The sequence below is a fragment of the Leptinotarsa decemlineata genome, unplaced genomic scaffold (genome assembly GCF_025532065.1).
Source record: "Leptinotarsa decemlineata unplaced genomic scaffold, Ldec_3_MD MMD2_P_RNA_scaffold_5, whole genome shotgun sequence".
Taxonomy (NCBI): Eukaryota; Metazoa; Arthropoda; class Insecta; order Coleoptera; family Chrysomelidae; genus Leptinotarsa; species Leptinotarsa decemlineata.
In genome coordinates, this window is record NW_027412532.1 from 10,884,848 (window position 1) to 10,909,971 (window position 25,124).

At 34.1% G+C, this 25,124-nt stretch overlaps 1 protein-coding gene and 1 non-coding gene across 2 annotated transcripts in view; one reads left to right on the forward strand and one right to left on the reverse strand.

Annotated features, from left to right (window-relative positions):
• The first annotated feature begins 4,802 nt into the window (after positions 1 to 4,802).
• Wnt10 (Wnt oncogene analog 10) overlaps positions 4,803 to 25,124 on the forward strand; it is a 90,891-nt gene continuing 70,569 nt past the window's right edge. Inside the window, exons 1-2 of the mRNA XM_074169526.1 lie at positions 4,803 to 5,144; positions 24,526 to 24,800. Coding sequence (XP_074025627.1) covers positions 5,083 to 5,144; positions 24,526 to 24,800 — 337 coding nt within the window. The 5' untranslated portion in view covers positions 4,803 to 5,082. The remainder of the gene's footprint in view (positions 5,145 to 24,525; positions 24,801 to 25,124) is intronic.
• Positions 22,290 to 22,401, reverse strand: LOC111514169 (U6 spliceosomal RNA). Its single transcript, XR_002723324.2, has one exon. It is a non-coding gene; the product is annotated as a U6 spliceosomal RNA (small nuclear RNA).

A 25,124-nucleotide genomic window follows, 5' to 3' on the forward strand; every position in this document is an offset into this window, starting at 1 on the left:
ACGTATTCTATAAACCTTTAATGTGTGATTTTCACTAGACAGTTTTACAAAAATGCAACACGTGTTTCACCATTCAATGGCTTCCTCTGACGTGTCTTAATAGCGTTATTAAGAAAATGCTTTGTCCTATAATGTTAGTTACTGATGACGTTATAAGACAGGTGTCTTATTCCAAAAATTTGATAACGCCATTGAGAAAGACAGTGTTCCATTCATATTAAAACTAATTCAGCTAATTCACTTCGTTGAGTGACGACTTGTTTATTTTGTGGAAATAAATTCATGTTCACCGAGGATACCCTACAAAAAGACACTTTTGTTTATTTTCCACGATATTTCTTTATTGTTGACTAGTTTCGGCTATTACACCATTTTCAAAACTAACCAATTACATTTGAATCTGAGTAATTTATACCTAAGTTGCCTATCCTAGCATAAATAATTTGGTACCTACATTTTGTATACTTGTAACATCCATGAACATAACAAAACAAAGCTTTTGATATGATGTAGGTTTTGGGAACTGGATTATAAGTTCAGGAGAGGACTATTATTTAGATCAAGTTGTTCGTTGGGGACAATATAATTGGGATTGTTTTTATTTCCATAGATTTCAACATATTCACCATTTTTCCTTTTTCGCATGTGTGAAGGATCTTCAAATTATCTTTATCTATTTTATGTTTCGAATTTTGAAGATGTTCGTACATTGATGATTTTTTATCCGAAATGACATGTTCGTGGTACCTTGTATCAACATTCCTACTAGTTTGGTCTGTATATATGGCAGGGCATTCACCACATTCTAGTCGATATATACCAGACCTCATCCCTTTGTCTAATATAGGTTTGGCATTAAATAATCTGAATATATTGTGTATTGATACGCAGCGCTTTCACAATACCCCTTTCTGATCAAAATTTCCGAAGTGAAATCGCAATCATCAAACAAATAGCAGTTAATAACAAAATATAATGAAATATCAACAAAAATCAATAATGAAAGAACTTCATTCAATTTCTATAAGACCAGAACATAAATAAGTTAGTATCAATTATGCAGGTAGAATCTCCGAGAATATTAAAAATTTTATCTCCCAAAATTCAATCTACAAACATCCTACACATCCAACGGAAATTTAGGAAACAGATTATTTAATGCCAAACCTAAATTATACAAAGGTAAGAGATCTGGTATATATCGACTAGAATGTCGTGAATGCCCCACCATATATACAGGCCAAACTGGTAGGAATTTTGATACAAGTACCATGAACATGTCATTTCGGATAAAAAATCATTAATGTACGAATATCTTCAAAATGCGAAACATAAAATAGATAAAGATAATTTAAAAATCCTTGACACATGCTAAAAATGGAAAATGATGAATCTGTTGGAATCTATGAAAAGAAACAGGTCAAAGAAAAATCCCAATTCTATTGTCTTCAACGAACAACTTGATCTAAATAATAGTCCTCTCCTGAACCCATAATCCAGTTCCCAAAACCTACATTATATCAAAAGCTTTGTTTTGTTATGTTCATGGATATTACAGGTATACAAAATATGGGTACCAAATTTTTTATGATAGGATAGGCAACTTAGGTATAAATTACTCAGATTTAAATGTAATCAGTTAGTTTTGAAAATGGTGTAATAGCCGAAATTGTACTGTATCCTCAGCTAATTCACTCCTGTCCACATACATTCTATGATTTTTTCAATTTCTCAATTCAGAAAATGTCATTTCTGGAATGTACACTTAGCCACTGACAAAGTTGAACTGAATTATAACCTATGAAAATGTTCGGGTAAAATTTTTCATTACACTCTAGCTCAATATCAAAACTGAGAACCCGTTCTTTTCATTGAAATAACGAAATATCCTTTGGTGTGATTCCACCACATATGGATATTCATTTTCAACTACAAGTTCTTTCGTATATTCCTATGAAAGCTTTTTGTTCAGAGAGATTTTGTAGAAATTTCCGATCCCAACCTTTTTTTATCCTTCACAACAAAAGTGGGTGGATATTCATCAAGTACACAATAAAATGCTTTTTTCTCTCATCTCTTTCTGTCGAATGAATCAATGCATTTCCAGACATCCATGTAGGGCTGTCTGTCTTCTGTCTTCTTCAAGTCTGACTGTCTTCTTCAAGTCATTTGCCCATAACAACCGTGTATTAATGATAACATTTTTATCGAGCAATATGAGGTCCTCCCACTTTTGATTTCCGTTGCAGATTCTAACATACACTTAATACAGTACTAACCAAGGGCTTAGTACAAACAATGAAATTTATTAAATTGCATTATATTCGTTTAAATTGTTTAAATTCTTATACGTCATTGGATTTTTGTAAATTCATTGATCACTCCATTCATTCAAGCACACCGACGATGTTGAATTTAGTATTAAAGATAACTCGAATCACGCATTCAAATAAAAAGTTGTCAAACCGGTTCCTTCGCCAATTATAAAACATATATTACACCAACTATTCTATGGGTTATATATTTTTTTCTTTCTCATTACTTAATTACAATATTTATATGAGCTGCAGCTACAGAGTGTTGACTATTACACTTCATACTATTATACTGTTCATACTAATATTACTTTCGTTTATTTGTTATTGAAACAATCAACGATTTTTGTTCATATTCGAAAAATATTTTATTAGGATACCAGTTAAACATGAAATAAATAATGTACTATTCCTTTCCACTAAAAACGAGGTTTAATTTTTTTTATGAAGATTCAAGATAAATATTGATTTAAAAATTAGAAGAACAAAATAATTTATTGATGTGTCGATGATTTTCAAATCCTTCAGAAGTATCATATCAAATGTATATTATCCAGATTTCCCGACACGATACTCAAGTCGGGTAGCATTACGTTTATTAGATACCATCACCTGTAATTGAAATATTTTCATAATTATGAGTGAGCGATCTTCTATAATTCTTCTAAATATTTCATACCGGTTTACAAATAAATTGAGGAAAAATAATATCCTTTGATTTAAGGCAAGAAATCAATAGAATCCATTGCATTTTCGAAGGGATGGAGATTAACATAATTCAGGTTCATATGCATTTGCAAAGAACATTTGATTATCCAAGTTTTTTGGAACCCCTCTGAATTTTTTTCTCATGGAGTGGAAAAGCTGTTACATTTGTCAACGTTATCACAATATATTGCATGATTCATGTTTCATTAGCAAAATAATTAGGGTGTTTTTCAATTTCTACCTGGTTTAGAATAGAAACTATTGCACAAATCCAGAATTTTTATTTGTAATTTTTTTGGAGTGGACGTGATAATCTCATTAACGTGTTATTTTCCACTAGATTTATCAATTGTACTCTCAAGTCCGTTCCAACAGATAAGCAATATCAAATCCTAGACATTTTCGAATGTTGTAACCATAACCTATAACGATATAAGTAGAAAAAAAAAATGTTTATCGGCGTTTCTTGACAAGAAAATAATGGACCAGATGAAACTTCACGCCTGATGAAGTAAATTCAAGGGAAGACATCGATAGCCTTAGATCGTCGTATTATTATTAATTCAAAAGAGAACCATTGGGACCCTCTCAGAATTGAATACAGAGAAAAAACGAATGATATATGTGAAGGTAATACGTTTTTGATGAGTTTTTTTTGAGAAATTATACCTTATGAATGCTGTTTTCACAACAAAATTATACTCTGTGAAATTTTGGTGATATAATTTATATATTTCAAAACGTTGACAGAAAATGTATAGTTTTTCTATTAAAAAATAAAATTTTACTACCAATCTTTCTATAAATATCCACATTGTCATGATTCGTAACCTCATAGAACCACTTAAGAAACCGTGTAAGGTAACCTGACCTAACCTAACCTAACCCAACCTAACTATAGTGCTTTGTTCGTTCAAAAAATGTATGAAACCATGGGAAACCGAAAAGACACTGTGAAGTTTTGAAATTGAATTAGAGGCATGAATGAAACTAACGAATTATTTGAGTAGCATTTCTTCGTATAAATTGTTCATTCATCAAAGACTTCGATCTAATAGAAGAAAAGTTTTAGCTTCTGCATTAATATGAATGATAGATATGTGGTATGCAGGCAAATGAAAACAAAACCGAACTGGGAAAAGTTTTTGAAACCTGGCCGAGTCACCTTTTCCGAATTCAGTTTTTCTTTCATACGTCTGCATAGAGCAAATGTAATCTTTCGTATTTGAACTAATCGGTTCACAGTAGAAAATGATTGAATCGAAAACATTTCAACGAGAAAGAGGAGTCAATGTATATTCTGAGAAAAATACTGGAATTGAAATCCAGTAACAAAAAGCCTATTTGGTTGGATGTAACAAAAATTATCAATAGTTCGAATACAGATATAATAGTTAGAATACAGATTCGATATGATTATGAACTTTATAAAAAATTGTGAAATGTTGTTGAATAATCAAAAAATTAATTATCTGAATTACTGATTTGAAAACCTAAAATTATTTTACTTCAGTTCAAATATTATTACTTCCTCCTCGACAATGTTATTCTTCATTACTTGTCTTTTTTGTTCAATACTAACACCTGGATTTCAAAGTCCTGCTAGTCATTGCGACATTTTGGTGATCTACCGGTCTGAGCTCAGCCTCTTCCCACGCCACTGGCAGGTACCACTGGCGTCCAACCCCTCTCTCCTTCTCTCTCGCTCTCTCCGCGACACCCCACGTTGTGCGCGCGACCGCCCCATCTAGTCATCTCTTCTGTATTCTGACACTACTGATTATTCTTCAAAGCTCTTTGCCGACTTACCGGTCTTGTTTGTTATGTTGATGTCGAGAGGACTCCGGCAACTTCCGGGTCTAGCCAATACTCCGGGCACGCGATTTTCTGTGTCGGTCTCCCGAGGAGAGCGCGCGAGCTGCGAATTCTTTTTGGGTTCCTTTTGTCGGGAATTTTTCTTGTCAGGACTTGTAGCTTTTGGGTCGTTCGAAATAGTTTGTTTTATCCTTGTGTGTTTTTTCTCTGGTGAAAAAATGTAACTGTCTGTGATGCTCGAAGGATGGTGGTTTATTTCTCACCACTAGTGCTGTTCGCCATCTCTCTCGTTATCCTTGAAACTTGGTGAGTTTTCCATTAAGTTTAGGTTTTGGTTCACAAGTGACTTTTTTCATTCAAATTATCAAAAAATTTTAAAAAAATATTTAAAAATTTGGAGCAATTTCGAAATGAAAAATTGTGACGTTCTCCCAGTGTTCGTATATGCTGGAGTAGTTGTTTCAGATGAGCTTTTTCATATTTGTGCGTGTCCAACAATTCATATGAAAACTTTTCGTTACTATTTTCAGGTTTTTCTTCTTTTCTTGACAATGTAAATTATTTAAAAATGCTTTCCACAATTCATATAATTGTATGTACTTGAAAACTTTTTCATCATTTCAAAAAATTATATAAAAAATCACTGATATTCTGCATGCTTGACATCTACTTACTCATTATTTTATAAACGTAATGGAATACAATTCCAATAGATTACAAAACATATCTTAAATCAATGAAATCGCCCTGTAGCGCGATTTTTATTTTGGAAGTGTTGTAGTCAGATATGTTTTGTAATCTATTGGAATTGTATTCAATTACGTTTATAAGATAATGAGTAAGTAGATGTCAGTCACGCAGAGTATCAGTGATTTTTTATATCTTTATTTGTATATATTTGAATGAATTTTATTCTGTAAATATCAGATTTCTTGTATCTTCATATGTTGTATTCTCATACAATTCGCTATCATCAAATATTGGAAAAATATACAAGAATTCAAGAAACACGGCATTTAAATTGTCCAAACAATTCTGAGTATTTTCGTCTGAAACCCTGAGATGCAGGTTGAAGTTGGAAAAGTTTCTATCAAATAAAATTTCATGTCAGTGCTCTTCTATTTGTTATGTTTTGTAGCATTTTTTCAAAACAGATATTTGATGTTTTGGGCTCAATCTAAGAACAAGAAACTGATTTACGTTTCACTCAAATTTTTAAGGGAAACTAGTTGTTCCAGAGTGACTTTTTTCCTGATTGGGAGAATAAACCTTCATCAAAATAAACTTTAATTCATTTCGAATTCTGATTTTTTTTTTCAATTTCAACAACCGAACAATTGATCGACTACAATATCTATTTATTCATTCATCTTCAAGTAAAGAAAAAAAAAGTCTTTTCACCATGGAGTTTTGTAACAGTTAATTAAATGTCACATAAGCGTAAACTTCATAAATCAGTAATGACGTAATGAAAAATTTTTTTTTAATGAAGTTAAAAATAAAATCAATGCGACCCTTATTGTGAAGATAAAATGATACTTAAAATATTAATTGTTTTGTATTGCATGAATCACCATAATATTTCCAAGATATCGTGATTTCAATTGATTTCTTAATTTGTTGTTGAAATGTATTCAGTGTTAGGTGTATTCAATTGAATATTTTTTCCAAATATAGTCAGAAGTATTCAGATACAGTTCCGATTTTGATGACTTTTTTCGAATTTTTGTTTTCTTATGTCATCAGAAACCTTTTAAAGAGGATAAAACATTAAGATTGAGACATTTGTTATTTGCTTAGCAAAATTTCGAACATTATGAATGTGGTCAAAATATTAAACTTGGTGCACTCGTAATATAATCTTCGATGATATTATTATCAATTTCCAGTATTTTCAGTTATTTACTATTACCTGTTTCTTTTCTTAAGTAATTCTACATTATGATAAAGAAATCTAGTGCAATCGATATTTATTGACTACACCACTCATCTAGTACTTACTTGTAACAGAAAAAAATCCACTAAAATATCCATATAATTGAATTCATATTAAATTGAAAGTAACATATAATACACATGTACATAGTGTCTGAATTGAAGAATGAATTAGAATGAATGAAATAACAATAAAAACTGATTGATAGTTATTGGCTGAATATATGAATAATTCATAATTATTAAAAATAAGTTTACAATATTTTTTTGATCGTAAGCAACGATGTATTGAAAATATTGATGTATTTTTATTATATCGTTACTTACGACCTAAAAAACTACTAACTCACCTAATTGTGTGCAAGATCCCTTTGTCAATAATTGAATAAATGTTGAGTGAATTTTTACGAAACTGATTTGAAATAAATTTATGAAAAACACCCAAGACTCTAAGTTTCTCTTCACCTTTTAGTAGGTATTATTTGAAATACTTTTTCACAATCAGATCGAAAATTGGAAACTATTGAAGAAAGGTGAAAAGGAAAATATCTTTCATAGTGTTTTTGGGGTATATAAGCTTTCACAGTCTGAAAAATGAAGAAAGCTAAATCAATAGAGAATCTGCAGAAGTGTTATAAAGGGCAAACTGAAAACTTCACCCCTATAAACCTTCGAAAACTCCAATTTTTTTTATATTCATTTTTTTTCCAAACAGTTCACATTAAAAAAATATAAAATATTGTCTTCTATTACTATAACACATATTAGAAAAAATAAGCAAGTTATGCATATTTAAAGGGAAAAAATTACAGAATATTGATTTTGAAAATACAATACAAGATATAATAATACAATAATTGTACTAGTTCACAAGTAAACAAATAATTGGAACGACAGAATGCATTTTAAGCATAAATATGAATATTTTATATGTAAAATTAGGTAAATTAAATGTTGAATGAAAGTGAATTAATTAAATAAATGAATAACTATAGGCTCTATAGGGAGGCGGGTGACCTAGGCCGGTGCCTATTTTGCCGACCATTTTCTTCTGATGAAGCCAAAAATGCTTTGATACGTAGAAAAATATATAAAAAAGAATAAAGGTGAAGTGAAGAAGATGAATTTAAATAATACTATAGCAATTTGAACAATTACAATGGTAAAAAAAGAGAGAAAAAATAAAAGAAGGTTAATACAGAAATAATAAAAAATAATAACAAAAAAAAATTATAATGATATCTATAATTAAAGTAATTTCTATCAATTGGATGTAAAGCCTTGAAGATTGAAAATTTTGTGAAGTTTTCTAGAACCATTTTTTTAATTTCTATATTGAATGTACAAGTTATTTTAATTTGTTTTATGTTTAATGGCAATATGTCATATAGTTGTGGCCCATAGTAGTAATTTTTTGCCTTCAAATTTTTGCCTATAAATTGGAAAAATTAATTGAAAAAAAGTAGATATTTGTACTTTGCTTTCTTCACTGGTTGACGTTCCAGAAAAGTTTTTTTTTGTTTTGAAAACCTGAAATTCACTTCCGCCTCAAGTTGTGAATGTCTGCAGTTCTTTTTATGTATGTAAAAAAATTGAAGCTATTCACAATTTGAGTCCAACGTTTCGAAGTGAATTTCAGGTTTTGAAACTGGACATGTCGACTATTAAAGAATGCTGAGTTTAAATATTCAATTTTTTCCAAATGGTTTTTTCAAGTTTTAGGCAAAATCAATAAATAGAGAAAGTTACTGACCGATTGGACCCTTTAGTGATTTATTTTACGCAGTAACTCCTTATTTCAATTCAGTAGATTCTCTATTGCTTTAGATTTGTTCATTTTTCAGATTGTGGAAGAAGTAATGAGTTGTCCACAGAAAAATGTCTTTCAATGAATATCGAAAATATCGTACATCCATATAGATTCTAGCTGAAACTAGGTACTGTATTGAGTTTTTCCTAAAAAAAAACAGCCAAGTCTTCACGTCGTGCTTGGAATCACTGATAATTATTTAATTAGTGGTCGTGATTTCGTTTCATAATCCATCCGTTTTGTTTGTATTTGTGATTTTCTAAAGGATACTAAAATTATTTACCGACTATATCATAGGAACAAACAGATATAAATATACAATTATAACAAACAAAAAACGAATTTTATCTACCTCAAAAAATGTCAGGTATTCTCATTTGTTTGCGCTTCCAATCATCTGGGTGGAGATGGTCTTGAAGGGGTCAATAAAAATTAGTGGAAGAGACGAATTCATGAAGAGTTACGTCACAAAGAATTTAAGCTTTTTGAGATAATAAATTGATGGATGTAGCCGTTACTACGTGGTAGAAAATCATAATGAAGAAAAGAGAATTGAAACTTTCTATGTTTTTACCACTAATTTGTAACTAACGTTACTGCAGTTTCGTCCTATAAGGACATTTTCAAACTTATACTTCAAACCATAAGTTTAAAATGATACAATAAACTGTATTGATTAGTTTTTTAGTTTATTTTTCGGCAGCGCACTAGTTTTCATAATGAGTCGCATACTTTTTTGACAAAAACAGTTGACGTACCAAAATATACTTCATAATACACAGGTGATAGATTTTTTCATCGTTGAGTTCAATAATAATTAATGATCTATAAAAATCCATGAAGTTGTTGAAACAGTTGAAACGTTTGAAAAATCATGATGTCCAGTTCGCAACTTATCAAGCATAAGCAACGATTGGCAACAAAAAAAATTCTCACGTGAAAATCAATCATCCATGGAAATTTATTCAAGAAAAATCATTCAACAATTCTGTTCATCATTAAAATAAATACTGATATCCCAATTAATATGACGTTCCAAATTTAACGCGAATATTAAATATTGTTTTCATTTATGACATTCATGAAGATTTGCGAAAAATGTCATGATCCAAAGTATTCAAGTAGCACTAGATTGTGAAATTTTCACAGCTCACAAAACCGCCATACATGTTTCGAAATTCAACCTGATTAATGCTTTATGTGAACCAACAATTTGAAATAAATGATTCTCTGCCTACTGAATAACTGATCATTTCACCCAAGTTAAGGTATTAACTGATTTGTAAAAGAAATTTCACAAACACATTTAAATGAACATGTGATAAAAGAAAAGTATCTGAGTTTACATATCAACCAATACCCAATTCCGACATCAGAAAACATATTCGATAGAGGGGAATCATACATTTCCATTTGGTCATGCACTGAATAATCCGAATTCTAGAATTTATTAATTTCCAAACTTTTCAAAAGATTGAATTTCAATTTTTCTTCTTTCAAATGTTACACGTCATAGTCATAATTGAAGTCTTGCTCCTCTACCAGAAGAGCGTTTGCAAGTGTTGAATTCACATTCATGAAACTACTCCTATTCTCTTTTACTCTTTAGGGAAATGAAAGAATGAATATTCTTTTATTTCTTTTCATATTCCTAAAAGCGATATTAATGGTGGGTTCAGCAGAGTAAGCATGTCAATGTCACATAATGCTTACAATCGTTTGTTGAAGTTGGATTGACCTTTTCCATGGCTTGTTTTCGCAGTTTTTTGGGAAGCAGAATTTCTCTCAGACCCTACCATAACCCTCGGATAGCAGGTTTTTTCACAACCCACAACAACTCAATTACCAATTCAATAAAAGAATACACAGCACCCAACTCCTACAAAACTACTCTGAGCCTCATTCAGAAGAGAAACTCCAAACAGATCGTAATAAAATACCCACAACGATACTTGAACAATATAAGAATCCAACAGAAACTACAAGTAAACACAGCTGAACAAGTGATCAGAGAATGAAAAAGAAAATGCCACTATTTTTCAAACATTTGAAGATTATGACATTACAAAAGTTTTACAAAACAAAATTCATTGTGTTGCTTATACAATATCCAATACGATCTGAGTGATTTACCGAAACATATTTGGAATCCTACTAAACTGAGTCGTAATTTTACAGTCATCAGTGAATACCCTAAACGTAATTAAACCAAATCAAAAAAAAAACAACAGTAATTTTCTAAAATAAAGTTGGATTGATTCGGGTAGTAAATTCACTATACAGCACCTCGAAATTGAGAATCATTTTCTACTAGATGAATGAAGAAATGGAAAAATCGACAAGTCTTCAAATAATAAATTCATCAAGAAAAATGTTAATTTCAATTTTGAAATATCTATCTGAAGACAACTCAAAACAGAAACGCAACCTCAACCTTCAAAATGGTGAACTACGTGAAACAAAGCCAACGCAATTGCAACATCTCTCCATCACTCATGTCCATCGATGTGTGAGGCCGGTCAGACTAATTTTGTCGCGTGATACTTTCAGCTTTGCATTAACTCGTGAGATAATAATTTGAATTGTATGTGCATAATTATTTGATGAGGATTGATACAAAATTGCATGTGAGCATCATTTTAAACACTGAAAAAAATATTTTCCTTTCATAACAACAAATTTCAAAATGAAGAGTATATTTTTCGTTTTATTTGATATACAGTGCATTTCTTCAATGTCCCCCCCCTTTTATTTTTTGAACGAGTGATAAACGAGTGATGAAATGTGGATAATGAAATTGATGCATGAATTATTCATTTTGAAGTAAAATTGACAGATGAAAAAAATTAAATAAAAAGGGGGGGTTTGTGATTTATTATTCTCTACCATATATCTAATATTGAAGCAGGTTCAGTTCCGTACATCTTTTGCTTCAAAAAGCTCCATAAAAAAGTCTAAAGGTGTCAAATCTGGAAAGCGGGCTGGCCATTCTGTAGGACCTCGACGGCCAATAGTTTCTTACTTGTTTAGAGTAATGTGGTGGTGCTCCATCTTGTTGGAATACAATATTCATATCGAATTCATTAGGATTCACTTCGACGATTTCAGTGTTGAGAGGGTCAACATTAGTTTGCAACATATTCAAATACAGTTCCCTTGTTGAATTTTGATCAATAAATAGAGTTCCTATAATATGGTTCCCCAATATTCCTGCCCAAACGTTAATTTTTTCTGGATATTGGATATGTGTTTCCAGGAAAAAGTGATGGTTGGTGTCATTCCAATAACGGACATTTTGTCTGTGAACATGACCGTTTAAAAAAATGTACATTCGTCACTAAAAAAAATATTGTGGAGATAGGTTGGATGCCTTGCAATGGTTTTCGACATGATTTCGCAGAATTCTGTTCTTTGATCAGGGTCATCTTCAGTTAATTGGTGTACCATGTACCACAGTAGAAGAAGATACCTCACAAACATTCGCGACGGAATAAGTAGAATGTTCAGGATTTTCTACCATCTCACCAATTATTTGCAGTTGCTTCTTTCGGAATGAACGGATGACCTGGGGCTTTTTGTAATGTACACTGACCATTTTAGAAATTGTTGACGTGGTACCTTTCTGCTAGTAAAACCGAAAACTGAATGAGAATAATCTAACTGAACAATGATGTTGATTGTCGTACTGACATTTTTTGTGGTTTTTATAAACAAAAAATAACTTATCAAACCTTATCGGGTTGTTGGAATTGCCATATGGTAGATAAAAAGGAATATTTCTGGAAATGTCGATATTAATGTGTTTGTCTTCAGGAAATTATTAAATATTCCTCCAGGTGAAGATATTGACTTCATATTTTAGGGTTGTGAAGTATTCGTCAGGAACTTCAAAATGATGTATCACAAGTCCCTCATCTCCATTTAATTTTTTTGCAAGATGGCGTCCAGTTGCCATCTTGAAATTTCGCTTCAAAACAAAGTATTTATGCATCAGTTTCATTATCATAAATTTCAATTTTTTGAGTTGACTCGTTCAAAAAATAACAGGAGGAGGACGTTAAATAAATGCACTGTATTTTTCAACAACGGAATGAGAATAGAACTGAATTCATTGGTGGTCAAACCATGCAAAAGTAACGTAATCAACATTTCATCAAAAAAATGTCTCTCATCATCATTCTCTCGTTGGAGAATGACTCTCGAATTTCAATCCTCAATCCATTACGACTCTATCCGAACCGAAGTTTGACAAGCGATCTAATACAAAATAAAACGGCACCGATGAAATTAATCCTGAGTCATCTCATATTTCAACTGTCTAATGAAGACCACAACATGGCTATCGACAGTCACTTACAACTTGTCAGAACCCACTTCAATTTTTCAACTGATTAGAATTCATCCGGGATTCAATTGCGTCAAGCGCAATCAATCCCACCGTCTCTTTATCTCGAATGCTGATCAATCTTTTGCGAGGCTGTCCAATAAAATTTAACCCTTTGGCTTTATTTAGTGACGGTCGAAGATCTATTGAGACAAAGTCACTTTCCATCTGGTGTTGAGTTTCTTCATGTTGAAGACGCGCGAATCATTAACAACGAACCATTGAATGAATTATGTTTTTTGAAAGATGACGCCGGTTTGAAACATTCACGAATGGAATTCAATCTGGGGTTATCAACTTTATGAAGGTTTTAGAAACGATACAATTTCCCATGGAAATTGGTGTGAAATTTCAATAACTGCTCAATTATTTTATTTTTGTCTCTTGCCAGTTAGTGAGTAATAAATGTATCAATAAATTAATGGATGCAGCCGAATACGTCGTAGAGAAGTTTGAATAAAAAAAAGTGATAAAAAAACATAGAAAGTTTCAATTGCCTTTTCTTCACATGATGTATCCTCAAATAATCGTATATACTCTCCCACAGCATTGAAAATATCCAGTATTCAACCATTCATTCATTCAATATATTTGAAACGGATATGACACGGAGATTTTGTAATACAGCAATTACTCATGACGTTATGTATTGGTGAAGGTATTTAAACAAAACTTTAATATGAAAATTTCACTGAACAGTGTACAAAATCGTAACAACTGTTCCACTATACATTAGCTTCTTCATACAGGGTTATTCAACTAATTTTATGTTGACTACAGTTATGTTGACTACATAGTCTTCGTTAATCTGGCAACATTGGATTTCTCCTATGTGATTATATTGTTGAAGCCTACTACTGTTGAAACACAACAAAAATTATCTTTTTTGATCGGATCACAACGTGTGATGGAAATTAGATCATCTACAACAACAGAAGACGTTCAGGACAGTGGTTGGACACTGATTATTAACCCAGGCACTTCTTAGAAGCGAAAACCCATAACGAAGACCATGGTTACTTTAATGGTAGTCAGCGGCTGCTGTGCTTCACTATAACTTTCTGCAATCAAGCCAAAACAGTGTTTGGACACTGATTAGTCACCCAGGCACTTCTCAGAAGCGAAAACCCATAACAAAGACCATTGTACTTCAATGGTGGAGAGCGGCTGGTGTGCTTCACTATAACTTCCTGCAATCGAGCCAAAACAGTGGTTGGACACTGATTAGTCACCCAGGCACTTCTCAGAAGTGAAAACCCATAACAAAAACCATGAAAACTTTAATGGTGGTCAGCGGCTGGTGTGCTCTATTACAACTTTCTGCAACCGAGCCAAACCATCACAGCTGTGCTATTGTGAAAAAATCGACGAAATGTACCGAAAATTGCATCAGCAGCGGGCATTGGTCAACAGATAAGGTCCTATCGTGCTCCACAACAATGCTCGTCCGGACGTTTCACAAATCACCGTCGAATTAAGCGTATAAGTTCTGCCTCACCCACCATACTTCCCAGACCTCTCGCCAACTGACTTTTCAAGCACTTTGATAACTTTCCAACCGGTAGAATCGTCTCCAGTCACGACTAGGCAAGATCGACCTGCGTCGAGTTCGTAGAATCGTGAGCACCCAATTTGTAAACTGACGTAATGAGTCGACTTGTGTCATATTGCACTGATCCAAATGACGCTTATTTCGATTGAATTGAACAAGTATTCAATGAGATATTGAAGTAGACTCATAAAAACGGACAAAAAATTTTCAAAACGACCTTATGTCTCGAATATTTTGAATATTTCAAAAATATGGATTGTAGTAAATTTCATTTATGACGTAATTCAAACAATTCCCAGAACGGACCCATTGAAAATGATGATGTGATCGTATTGATCGATATTAATCAAAATATTTCAAGTGATTCAAAAAATATTCAGATATAAAATAGATTGCAACAAAATAAACCCAGCATGAAATCAGTTAACTTTAAACTGAAAAATATAACTTTCAACTTCAGGAAAAGTTTGTAGTAATCCTACAGCACCATCGTAACTTGTAAGTATTTACTGTCCAAATTTTTCTGTATATCAAAGCTCTTTTCACCAAGGCATCAATCAGTCCGAACCAGTCAAAATAGTAAAGTTCAATAATGACAGAAGACAAGTTTGAGCTTGAACTATTGTAAAACATAAATCAATGTGATGAGAATTTGAGATAATAATTTGGTGAATGTCAAAACGAGAAAATAATACCGAAGGCAGAGAGGAGAGTTTCAACTTCAGAATAGAAATACCTATTTATTATCAAGACGAAACTTGGTTCAACGAAGTATACACTGGCAAAACAATACAAGTTCACATCAAGAATTTTCAGCTCAATATCAACAAGACGTCTGGCCCTAATGGAGTGCCTGTCATCGAACTTAAAAAGTGCGCAAATGAACTCGCATCAGTATTTTGCAGACTTTTCAACTTGTCTTACAAGAAAGGGTCTTTTCTTTCTTGTTGGAAGACTGCACGCGTTCAGCCTATTCCCATAAAGGGCAAGAAAACTCTTGCGAATAACTATAGACCAGTGGCTTTGCTATCAGTGATATCAAAAATCATGGAGAAAGTCGTAAACCACCATATCCTCAAATATTTGGAAGGTTTCAACATCTTTAGCGATGATCAATATGGCATTCGGAAACAAAGATCAACAGGCGACCTTCTATCGTACGTCACCCATATTTTGAATAACGCAATCGAGAAACATTGAGAATCAAGAGCTGTTGCGCTTGATATTTCTTAGGCTTTTAATCGTGTGTTGCATGAGAGTTTGCTGGCCAAATTTTTATGATATGGCTTGACGGATCATTTCTGTGTATGTCTCTTCAGCTTCCTGAAAAAACGTTCCCTGCAACTGGCTGTCGATGGATATCTCTCAAATACTTTCAACATCAACGGTGGTGTTCTCCAGGGATCCATATTGTCTCCAACCCTCTTTTTATTGTATATCAACGACTTATTGGAAAAAAACAAAATCTAATAAATTACTTTACTGACGACAACACACTTATCTCTTCATCACATATGGATTCCAGGATATCAGCTACGGAGGCACATCTTCACCGGCAACAGGAGGTTGCATATCTTAATGAGGATCTAGAAGTGATTTCGGATTGGGGTGAAAGTAACCATGTTCAATTCAATGCCACAAAAACCCAAGCATCGGTTTTCTACAAGAAGATAAATGTCTCCCAACCGGATATAATAATGACAGGCAAGACAATTCCGCTTTCTGCTTCGATATGTTTGTTGGAGGTTGAAATGAACACCAATATGTCTTGGCACAATCATGTCGCTGGAATTGCAAAGGCTGCTTCTCAAAAGCTTGGAACACTGTTCTGAACCAGCTCAGATCAGACCCTCTTTGGAGTATTGTTCTCATGTATGGAGGTCTACTCCCAAACATACCCTGAAGTTCCGTTTCCTGGATTCCGTCCAGAAAAGAGCCATCCGCCTGATTGAAAACGCGAACATCATGTGCAAACTTGATAGCCTGAAACATCGAAGAAAGGTTGGAGATTTCTCTCTCTACTATAGATACTTTCACGACTGCTGATGATTACCCGCATTAAAAGTGTTGATGTTTTGTTGTTAGTGGTTTGTTGATGTTCGATTCCAAGCATTCTGACGATTACGTAGACCTAAACAGCGATGTGTTTGAAGATTATTTTAAGGGAATGCCAGACTTTATTTAGCCTAACTCTGTGGTTATGGTGAAAAATAGAAGGTACCATTTCAGAAAAGTTGAAAAAAATTTGGGACTTCACTTGCGTTGTCACGGTCGCGGCTTCCCATCTAGCCGAAAGTTCCAAGTCTGCTGGAACTGCAGCATTGTCTGGCGAGAAATTGAAAAGAAAAAAATACCAAAATCTTGAAAACAACTATATGTTTCATCCAGTAGCGGTTGAAACTTTTGGTGTTTATGGCCCGGAGTCTCTGTTATTCGTTCATGAACTCGGAAGGAGAATAGGCCAAGCAACGAAAGATCACCGTTCTACCTCTTTTTTGATAGAAATAATTAGTATTGCTATTCAACGTGGCAATGCTGCTTCAGTACTTGGAACTATTCCTCCTTTACATAATTTTGATGAGATCTTGCATTGCCCTAATTTCAGTACGGAACTGAAACCCCTTCGAAACAAGCCAAGATATGTGGATATTCATCAGTCTCCTATCAAGGTTGATTCACAAGTGATTGATCCACCTTCTTCTTTTTCAGTGAGGTCAGTGGACTCAGGTCATTCTTGCCCCCAAAAAATGAGTTGCAGTTCTCGTAGAACTGGCTCCCTTTCAGTGGAAGAGCTTCATGAAGCAAGAGCCGAATCGACCCCTCTACGAAACCCTTCTTCACTTAGAAGGATCGATCGCAGCTTGAGAAATGGTTTTTATTGAGATTCTGTGAAACATGTTCTTCCTTACGAATCAGTAGATAGTTGTCCTGAAAATCTAGAGAAGAAAATTGGATTGGATGATTTAGAAAACACTTGCTACATGAATAGCATTTTACAAGTGTTGTTCATGACAAAGAATTTCAAGAACGAAGTTTTAATGATGAACGAGAACGGGAATGTTTCCTACTTATTCATCAAACTCAAACACCTCTTCATGCAGCTGCAGTTTCGTAAGAAGGTATCATCTTTCCCTCCAACCGATTTCCTGGAGTCTTTGAAGTCCACTAGATACTCGTTAGGACAACAAGGTTAGGTTAGGTTCCGAATACTTGGGGTTCTTGTTGAATACTCTTCGTGAGCAAAACAATAGCAAAATCAATACTCCTGACCGCTCTGGACTGAACGATTCCGTACAGCCCATCTCGTCTTGTGTTTGTAAATCTTTTGCTAAAAAAATCCTCACTCGTTTACTTTGTGGTAAATGTTCAAGAAGTACCGAAAACTTATGTGAATTTCTGGAACTTCATCTAGCTTTTCCTAATATGACTAATAACCAGTCCGTGCAAAGCTTATTGTTAAATCATCTGAAAATGGAATTTTTAACAGGTGATGATCGACTGTATTGTCAAACATGCGCCAAACTAACTGACTGTTATAAGGAAACAAGTATAGCTGAGGCACCAGTCAATCTAATAATAACACTGATGATTTTCAAACTCTTTGGAAGGTTCGAAATAGATGAACGTTTCAACCTAGCAGACCACTATTATAATATTCATGCAGTCATTGTTCACTGTGGTTCTGGCGTTAAATTTGGTCATTATTACGCCTTGGTCAAAGAAGAAACGGACTGGTTTAAGTTTGACGATAGTCGGGGCACGAAGTGTTCTGGCGATGCATTGAATTTATTGGAGCCTCTGGAGACACCCTACATTTTGTTTTATAAAAGAGAGGACATTGTTAGATCAAGATCTTCAGATGATGTTGTGCTGCAGGTTTTTCCGGGTTTTCCTGCAGCTGAAAAAGCAAATGCGCCACTGGAATCACTGAAGTCGCCCCGGAGCGCCAACTAATTTTCATTGTTGTTTTTATTTTATCAACTAATGCATGGAGAAAAGTGGATATCATTGAGTGATTTCAACGAAAAAACATACAATTTGACAAAAGTATGATTGAAAAAGAACTATTGTCCATAGTATGTTCAAATAAACCACTTTTCACAGAATTTCTAGTCGACAAGTTGGCACAGAAATGGAATTTTATTATTCCGGGTCTGCCACCTCATCATAACAAACTTATTTCCATTGAATTAATCTGGACTCAAGTAAATGGCTTCGTTGCGATAACCAATACACATCAAATGTGATAATTCTCTTCAAGTAGTCCTTACAAAATATCGATTTAAAAAAAATATAAAACATTAAAGAGGACAACATGTGGAAATTGGACGATATAGTCGGAAAGATTGTAGATTCATCGGATTTATCTGATAATAACACACCATAATTTTTGCTTGTAGCTAATATCTTCCCAAATGGAAATGCCTACTCAATATAATGTATATGTTTCAAATTGAAATTCAATAGCAATATCAACTGTAAAAAAAGAAAACATACTTATTAGTTTCACCAAGTGATTTTGGTTAAATACCCGACTCTGCCAGCACAAAACTACCCGAACGCTCATAAAATCTTTTGCTTGCGACGAGTTTGTCATGAAAAAAGCGGGAGGACCCGGTAAAGTATTCTGAACCCGCCTATCCAGTTGTGACAAATCATAAGAAAATCACAAAATTTCGTTAGGGCACTTTGTTAGCATTTTTTTTTTATTTATAAAGAGCATTTAATACTTTCTACTCTCAGGAAACAGAGTAAGAGCAATCACACGCTTTTCAAATGAACACAGACTCTTCTATAAGAAAGCCGACAGTAATTTTACCCCTCTCCTATACTCTTGTTTATGTCTTCGCTCTGAGAAATCAAAAAAATACATTTACAAAAGTAAGTCTCGGCTAACATTTTTCATAATACAATTATGAACATACTACATGAGCTGAAAACTCTAGGGCCCAACACCTAGATGGCGTTAGTCTTATTGCATTCACCACTTTTAACATTATTACAAACCTTCAAAAGAAAGCTGTTGAAATTTCATGATATTCTACTCACAAGTTTGTGAGTTATTGTTCTAAGTGTGACTCTATTTCCGTTATTTTCAAAACAAGGGATCAAAAACGAATTCTTGTTTTGATTTTACACTGCCGCTTGATGGAAAAAAATACCGTTCAAGCGAAGCAATGTCTTGAAAAAAAAGTGTTATAAGGACTCCGCTACATCAGAAACAACAATAAAACGTTGGTTTGCTGACTTCAAACATGGTCGAAGAGACACCGATAATGCAGAACACAGTTGACGTCCAAATGATGCAGTAACACCAGAAAACATTGAAAAATCCACAAAATCGTTTTGAATGATCGAAAAGAGAAGTTGCGTGAGATAGCTGACATTGTAAAGTTATCAAAAGAACGTATTGACTTTATATTGCATAAGCATTTGACTGGTGAACCTCGTCCGAAGCGTTCAAAAGCACCAAAGTTAGCTGGAAAAAATATGGCCTCGATATTTAGGATGTGTGTGTGATGTTTTATTTATCTGCTATCTTGTAAGAGAAATACCATCAACAGTGAAAATTGTATAGCGTTCCCAGAGCGTTTGAAGGCCGAAATTGCAAAGAAACGACCGCATATGGAAAAAAAAATTGTTTCATCAATCAAAACAATGTCAAAACTACATGAGTTGAACTTCGAATTGCTATCACATCCAGCGTATTCGCCAGATTTGGCTTCCAGCGAGAAAATGCTCACCGGTAAGAAATTTCGATCGAATGAGAAGTTATTGCTGAAATTGAGGCCTATTTTGAGGCAACAGATGAATTGTTCTACAAAAGTGGTACTGAAATGTTGCTGAAATAATTGTGTGGCTCTTGACGGAAATCACGTTGATATATAAAGCCAATTTTAAACGAAAAAACGTGTTTTTTCTTTTAGACCCGGGATTTTTCATCGCATGTGTTTATTGCAAGTGGAAAGAGAACCGTTTTTTTGTGTTTTTTGGGACCTTTTTCAACACATTTTTTGAATTATTCACTGAATTCCTCATTCTATCAAACTTCGTCGTCGAGCATTTGGAATTCCTGTTTCTTTCACAACTCCGCACCCCATCTCGAACTCCAAACTTCTCCCCAAAGCATTCCTTCACTCCAGCCTCATCCTTTCTGATTCCAATTAGTGAAACGATAAAACAAGATATTCAAATAAATCTCGAGCATGATATGAATTTCGTTCGGCTCGGGTATTTTCCCACGTGCGTCCGCACGGTTTACTTGCTGGCATTCTTCTGTCTGGAATGCCATCGAAGGTAGAGCTCTAGATAGCACTGATATGCCCGTTGCCCGCCAAGGATGTTGTTATTTGGTACCCTTCGAAAGAAGAAGACAGCACAATAAAACTGTTCTCGAACTGATTCGTGAGTTTCAACCAGGCTTGCTTTTTGATGGGAGTTTTCTTTTCAATTGATATACGGGGTGGTTCTTAATGATAGATGTGAGGAAGATAAACACAAAAGAAAAAATAATTTTTTTTGTATACATCATTGTTCACAGCACTGTGACACAGAGCTCAAAAACGAAGTATTAGTGACTAAACACTAGACAAAATTATTTCCTCCGGCCATCCATGAGAAATATGAATTGATGTCCGAATCTCGATATGTTTTCAGGGAGAAAATCTACACAAGATCCATTTAGGATTCTGACTCAAAACATGTACGAGTTCATGGATAAATCCAAACCATCAATTGAAATTTTCTTAGACCTCACGAAAGCATTCGACACACATATTGGTGAAATCATTTGATTTTTATTTGATTTGTACTTTTATATTTTATACTCATACGAGTATAAATTGTTCTTGAAACAAGTATTTTTGATTTTATATACGCTAATGCTCAAATTTTACTTTTATATTTTTCTATGATTCACTTATATTTTCATAGTCTTCTATGATTCACCTATTTTTTTTTCTTGTCTTTTTTTTCGCTAGGTTAAGTTAGGCTGATACTTCACCTTTTCATTGACCCTTAATTATTGTTCTAAATTTTTGTATTTCATTTTTTTTTATATTATGTCGATGAATAAAGACGATTATTATTATTATTATTATTAAGATATGTGAATGAGAAGCACATCACATGAGCTGTTGGGAAGTTATCTTTCTGAAAGAATACAACAAATGAAAATATCAAATGAAATAAGTGGCGAAAAACTGATAACTTGTAGTGTGACCCATGGAACAGTGTTGAGACGTACACTTTTTAATAATTATCTGAATAATCTCTTCTTGATGAGAACCCATTCAACAATTATCAGTTTGACATCTGATGACATCACTGTAATGTCCTATGGTGGCAATAACAGGTTTGATTTGAAAATGAAACTCGAACAAGCCCTCTACGAAATCGAAACATGGTCTAAGTATAGGCTTCTATCGATCAATTGTAAAACGGTTTCTACTCACCAGTCAGTATCTACGATGTATGCCTAGCAAAATTTGAACTTGCAGTTTTCAAGGAAGCTGTAAAAACCTGAAAAAAATAATGAAATATCTAAACCTAATAATTAACTCCAATCTCAAATTGAACCACCACACTGAGTACATAAAAGTACTGAGTACTTTGTTTGTTTTCTATATGAATTCAAAAAAGTTACCAACATTTTCAACACAAAGCAAAGAATAACAGTCTATAAGAGTTTGGTGGAATCCCATATGAATCATGAAATAATTGGTTGGGGTGGAGTTTCCAAAACTCACCTCAATGCTCCTGAAGTAATTCAGAAATGGATCTTTAGATCTGTCCTGACTACCCTAGTGATCCTTGCGCAGGGGCCATGCTAATCTTCTCTGTATCGTTCCAATTTTAGTATATGTACCGCTGAAGCAAGTACAATGTCAACCAACAGACTGTTGGTTGACATTGTACTTGTTGACAAGTACTATTCCCGAGTAGAGGGGACTGGATTCTCCAGGAGAAGAAAATTTTAAGAGCAGATAGTTGTTGGTTCGCAGATGGATCAAACCTTACGGTTCTAGTGCAGGTGTTTTTAGTTACAGACCCAACACAGAGTTATCTACTTGCCTAGGAACTCATGCGACTGTATTTCAAGCGGAAATTCACGCTGTTGAATTGTGTGCGGAGAGATTAAATAGATCCAACCTTACTCACAAGTCACGGACAGTCAAGCGGCAAAAACGACTCTCCTTGATAGGAAGACTTAACAGATTATCTCTGGTCTGAATTCCTGGCCATACTGGCCTAGAAGGCAATGAAGCTGCTAACTCTCTTGCAAAGGAGGGTGCTGCAAACGGTTTCATCGGACCAGAACCTGTCATTGGCATCGCTTTGGGCTTTGCCAAACAAACACTGAACACCTGGATGGCAAGAAGATTTATGGACTTCTGGCAGAATCTTCCAGGATTGGCTCACTCCAAGGCGTTCATTCACCCTTCGAAGCTTGTTACCAAACAGTTGTTGTACTACAGTAGGGATGAACTACGATATCTAACAGGCCTTCTTACAGGTCACTGTCATTTAAATCATCATATGCAGAGAATTGGACTGTCGAACGATAGTGTGTGTCGCCTCTATCTGGAAAATGATGAAACAGCAGAGCATATACTTTGTGCCTGCCCCGCTGGGGACCGAATCAGGTTCTCAGAGTTCGGCAGATCCGTACTCTCACCATCTGACCTGAAAGTCCACTCACCATACAAACTAATCGGCTTCGTTAAGAAGCTGGGTTTATTTGGCCGAGTGTGAATAGGTGTGAGCCACAATAAACCCTTGTGGGTTGTGGTGGAGGGGCGAATAGACCCACTCACTCCTGAATCCTGTCACATACGAAAGTTTCACACGAAACAAACAAGCAATCTTCTTACCTAGTGTGAAAAAGTCAATAGGACGGAGGTCTTGTTATTTACGGCCAAAATATCTGTCACAAGGCATGCAAAGTGGATCAAATTTTCATTATTTCAGAAGAACACTGAAAAAACCTCGTTGGAAAATACGCCTAAAAAAATTAGAAATATAATTGAAAACATCTAAGTCATAAATGCTCATAATCTTAATTTTCAACTGTTGAAACTTACAAATTTCTGGACCATTTTCTGTAATTTTTATAAATTATCTTAGCTATTTTATTCTATAATTTTATCCTATTATTGTATTTTTTGCTGCATATATGAGTGTGAAAAGTATGTTTACATATTCTGTTTGTCTGTTTTGACAGTTGTTCTACCGTCAACCAGCTGTCTATTCAATATATTCTTTTTATTACTTCATGTGTCATTTCTCATATTAACACACACTGTACACCTTATATTATTTATAGTTATACTATCCCATAGATATTTTATATCGTTAATATGTATACTTATATCTGTATTGTTAATTGTATTTTACTGTTATTTGTATTTTTGTATTATTTCTCTAACTCAAAAACAAGTGGAATCCTCCACTTCGTGGGTCTAACAGTTCATTAACTTCATTCGTGGCACACTAAGAGTATATAAATTTAAAATTCACCCGAAATTTTTCATATTGTCTACGTAATCAAACTTACTACAATACACCAAAGATGTGATCATCAACGAAAATTGTAGAAAACGGAGTTCCTAAATAAAACCCCCGAGGAACTCTAGACGAAGGAGCATAACACACACGTGTGGTGGTTTTGTGCACTGTTCAGTGAAATTCCTTCAATCGGACGTAACAATCGACAATCAAACAATAGGGAACTCAAACAACTAAATTTGACAAGTTCGACTCAATCCTTGGACTACCATGCTACATTCTAATACTCCATTGATCCACGTTGGCATATTGGAGATTAGATTTTTGATAACATATATTTTCTCATTCTACTATTACTGCATCCATCAGGAGTTCCATATAGCTTGAATGGAGTACCATTATTGTTTTTCATGTTCATTGCCCATTTATGCAACATCATTACATCCTATGAAATGGACTTCGAAAAATATACTCAAATTGTTAACGTTTTCATTTTCAGTAAATTAGAGGCCAAAACTTCCAAGTTCAATCGTCAACAACTGCATCCCTACTACACACCCTATATAGACACGACCGTTTGCAGAACCATGCCTGGCCTTACAAGAGCCCAAATAAACCTATGTTACCGCCAACCCAATGCCACTCTAGTCGCACTTCAAGGATTGAACGAAGCCGTCAATGAGTGCCAATATCAGTTTCAAGGACATCGCTGGAACTGTTCCTCCCTCAAAACGAGAGGACAGAATCCGTATATTAGCTCGATTTTACAAAGAGGTAAGTGTGTGTGCAATCTGATCAAAGGTAGAAGTTGAACTGTTCGTTAGTCATCAACGATATGTTGGAAAAGATTTTCAATGGATACAAAACATTACGGAAGATTTTTCGGAAAGTAGCAGTGATCTATTCAACACTCACTTGTATTTTATCCCAATTTGGTTTCTTGGCGAAATTGAGATCTTAAAACTGAGTTTTGAAGTGAGAATCCATTTCTGTCAAACGTATCCATATTTTTATTTCAAATAGTGATAGTCATATTATTTATTCAACTCTGAGACTATATTGAGCAGTGCCTTCTCAATTGTGTATATCTCAGTCGCA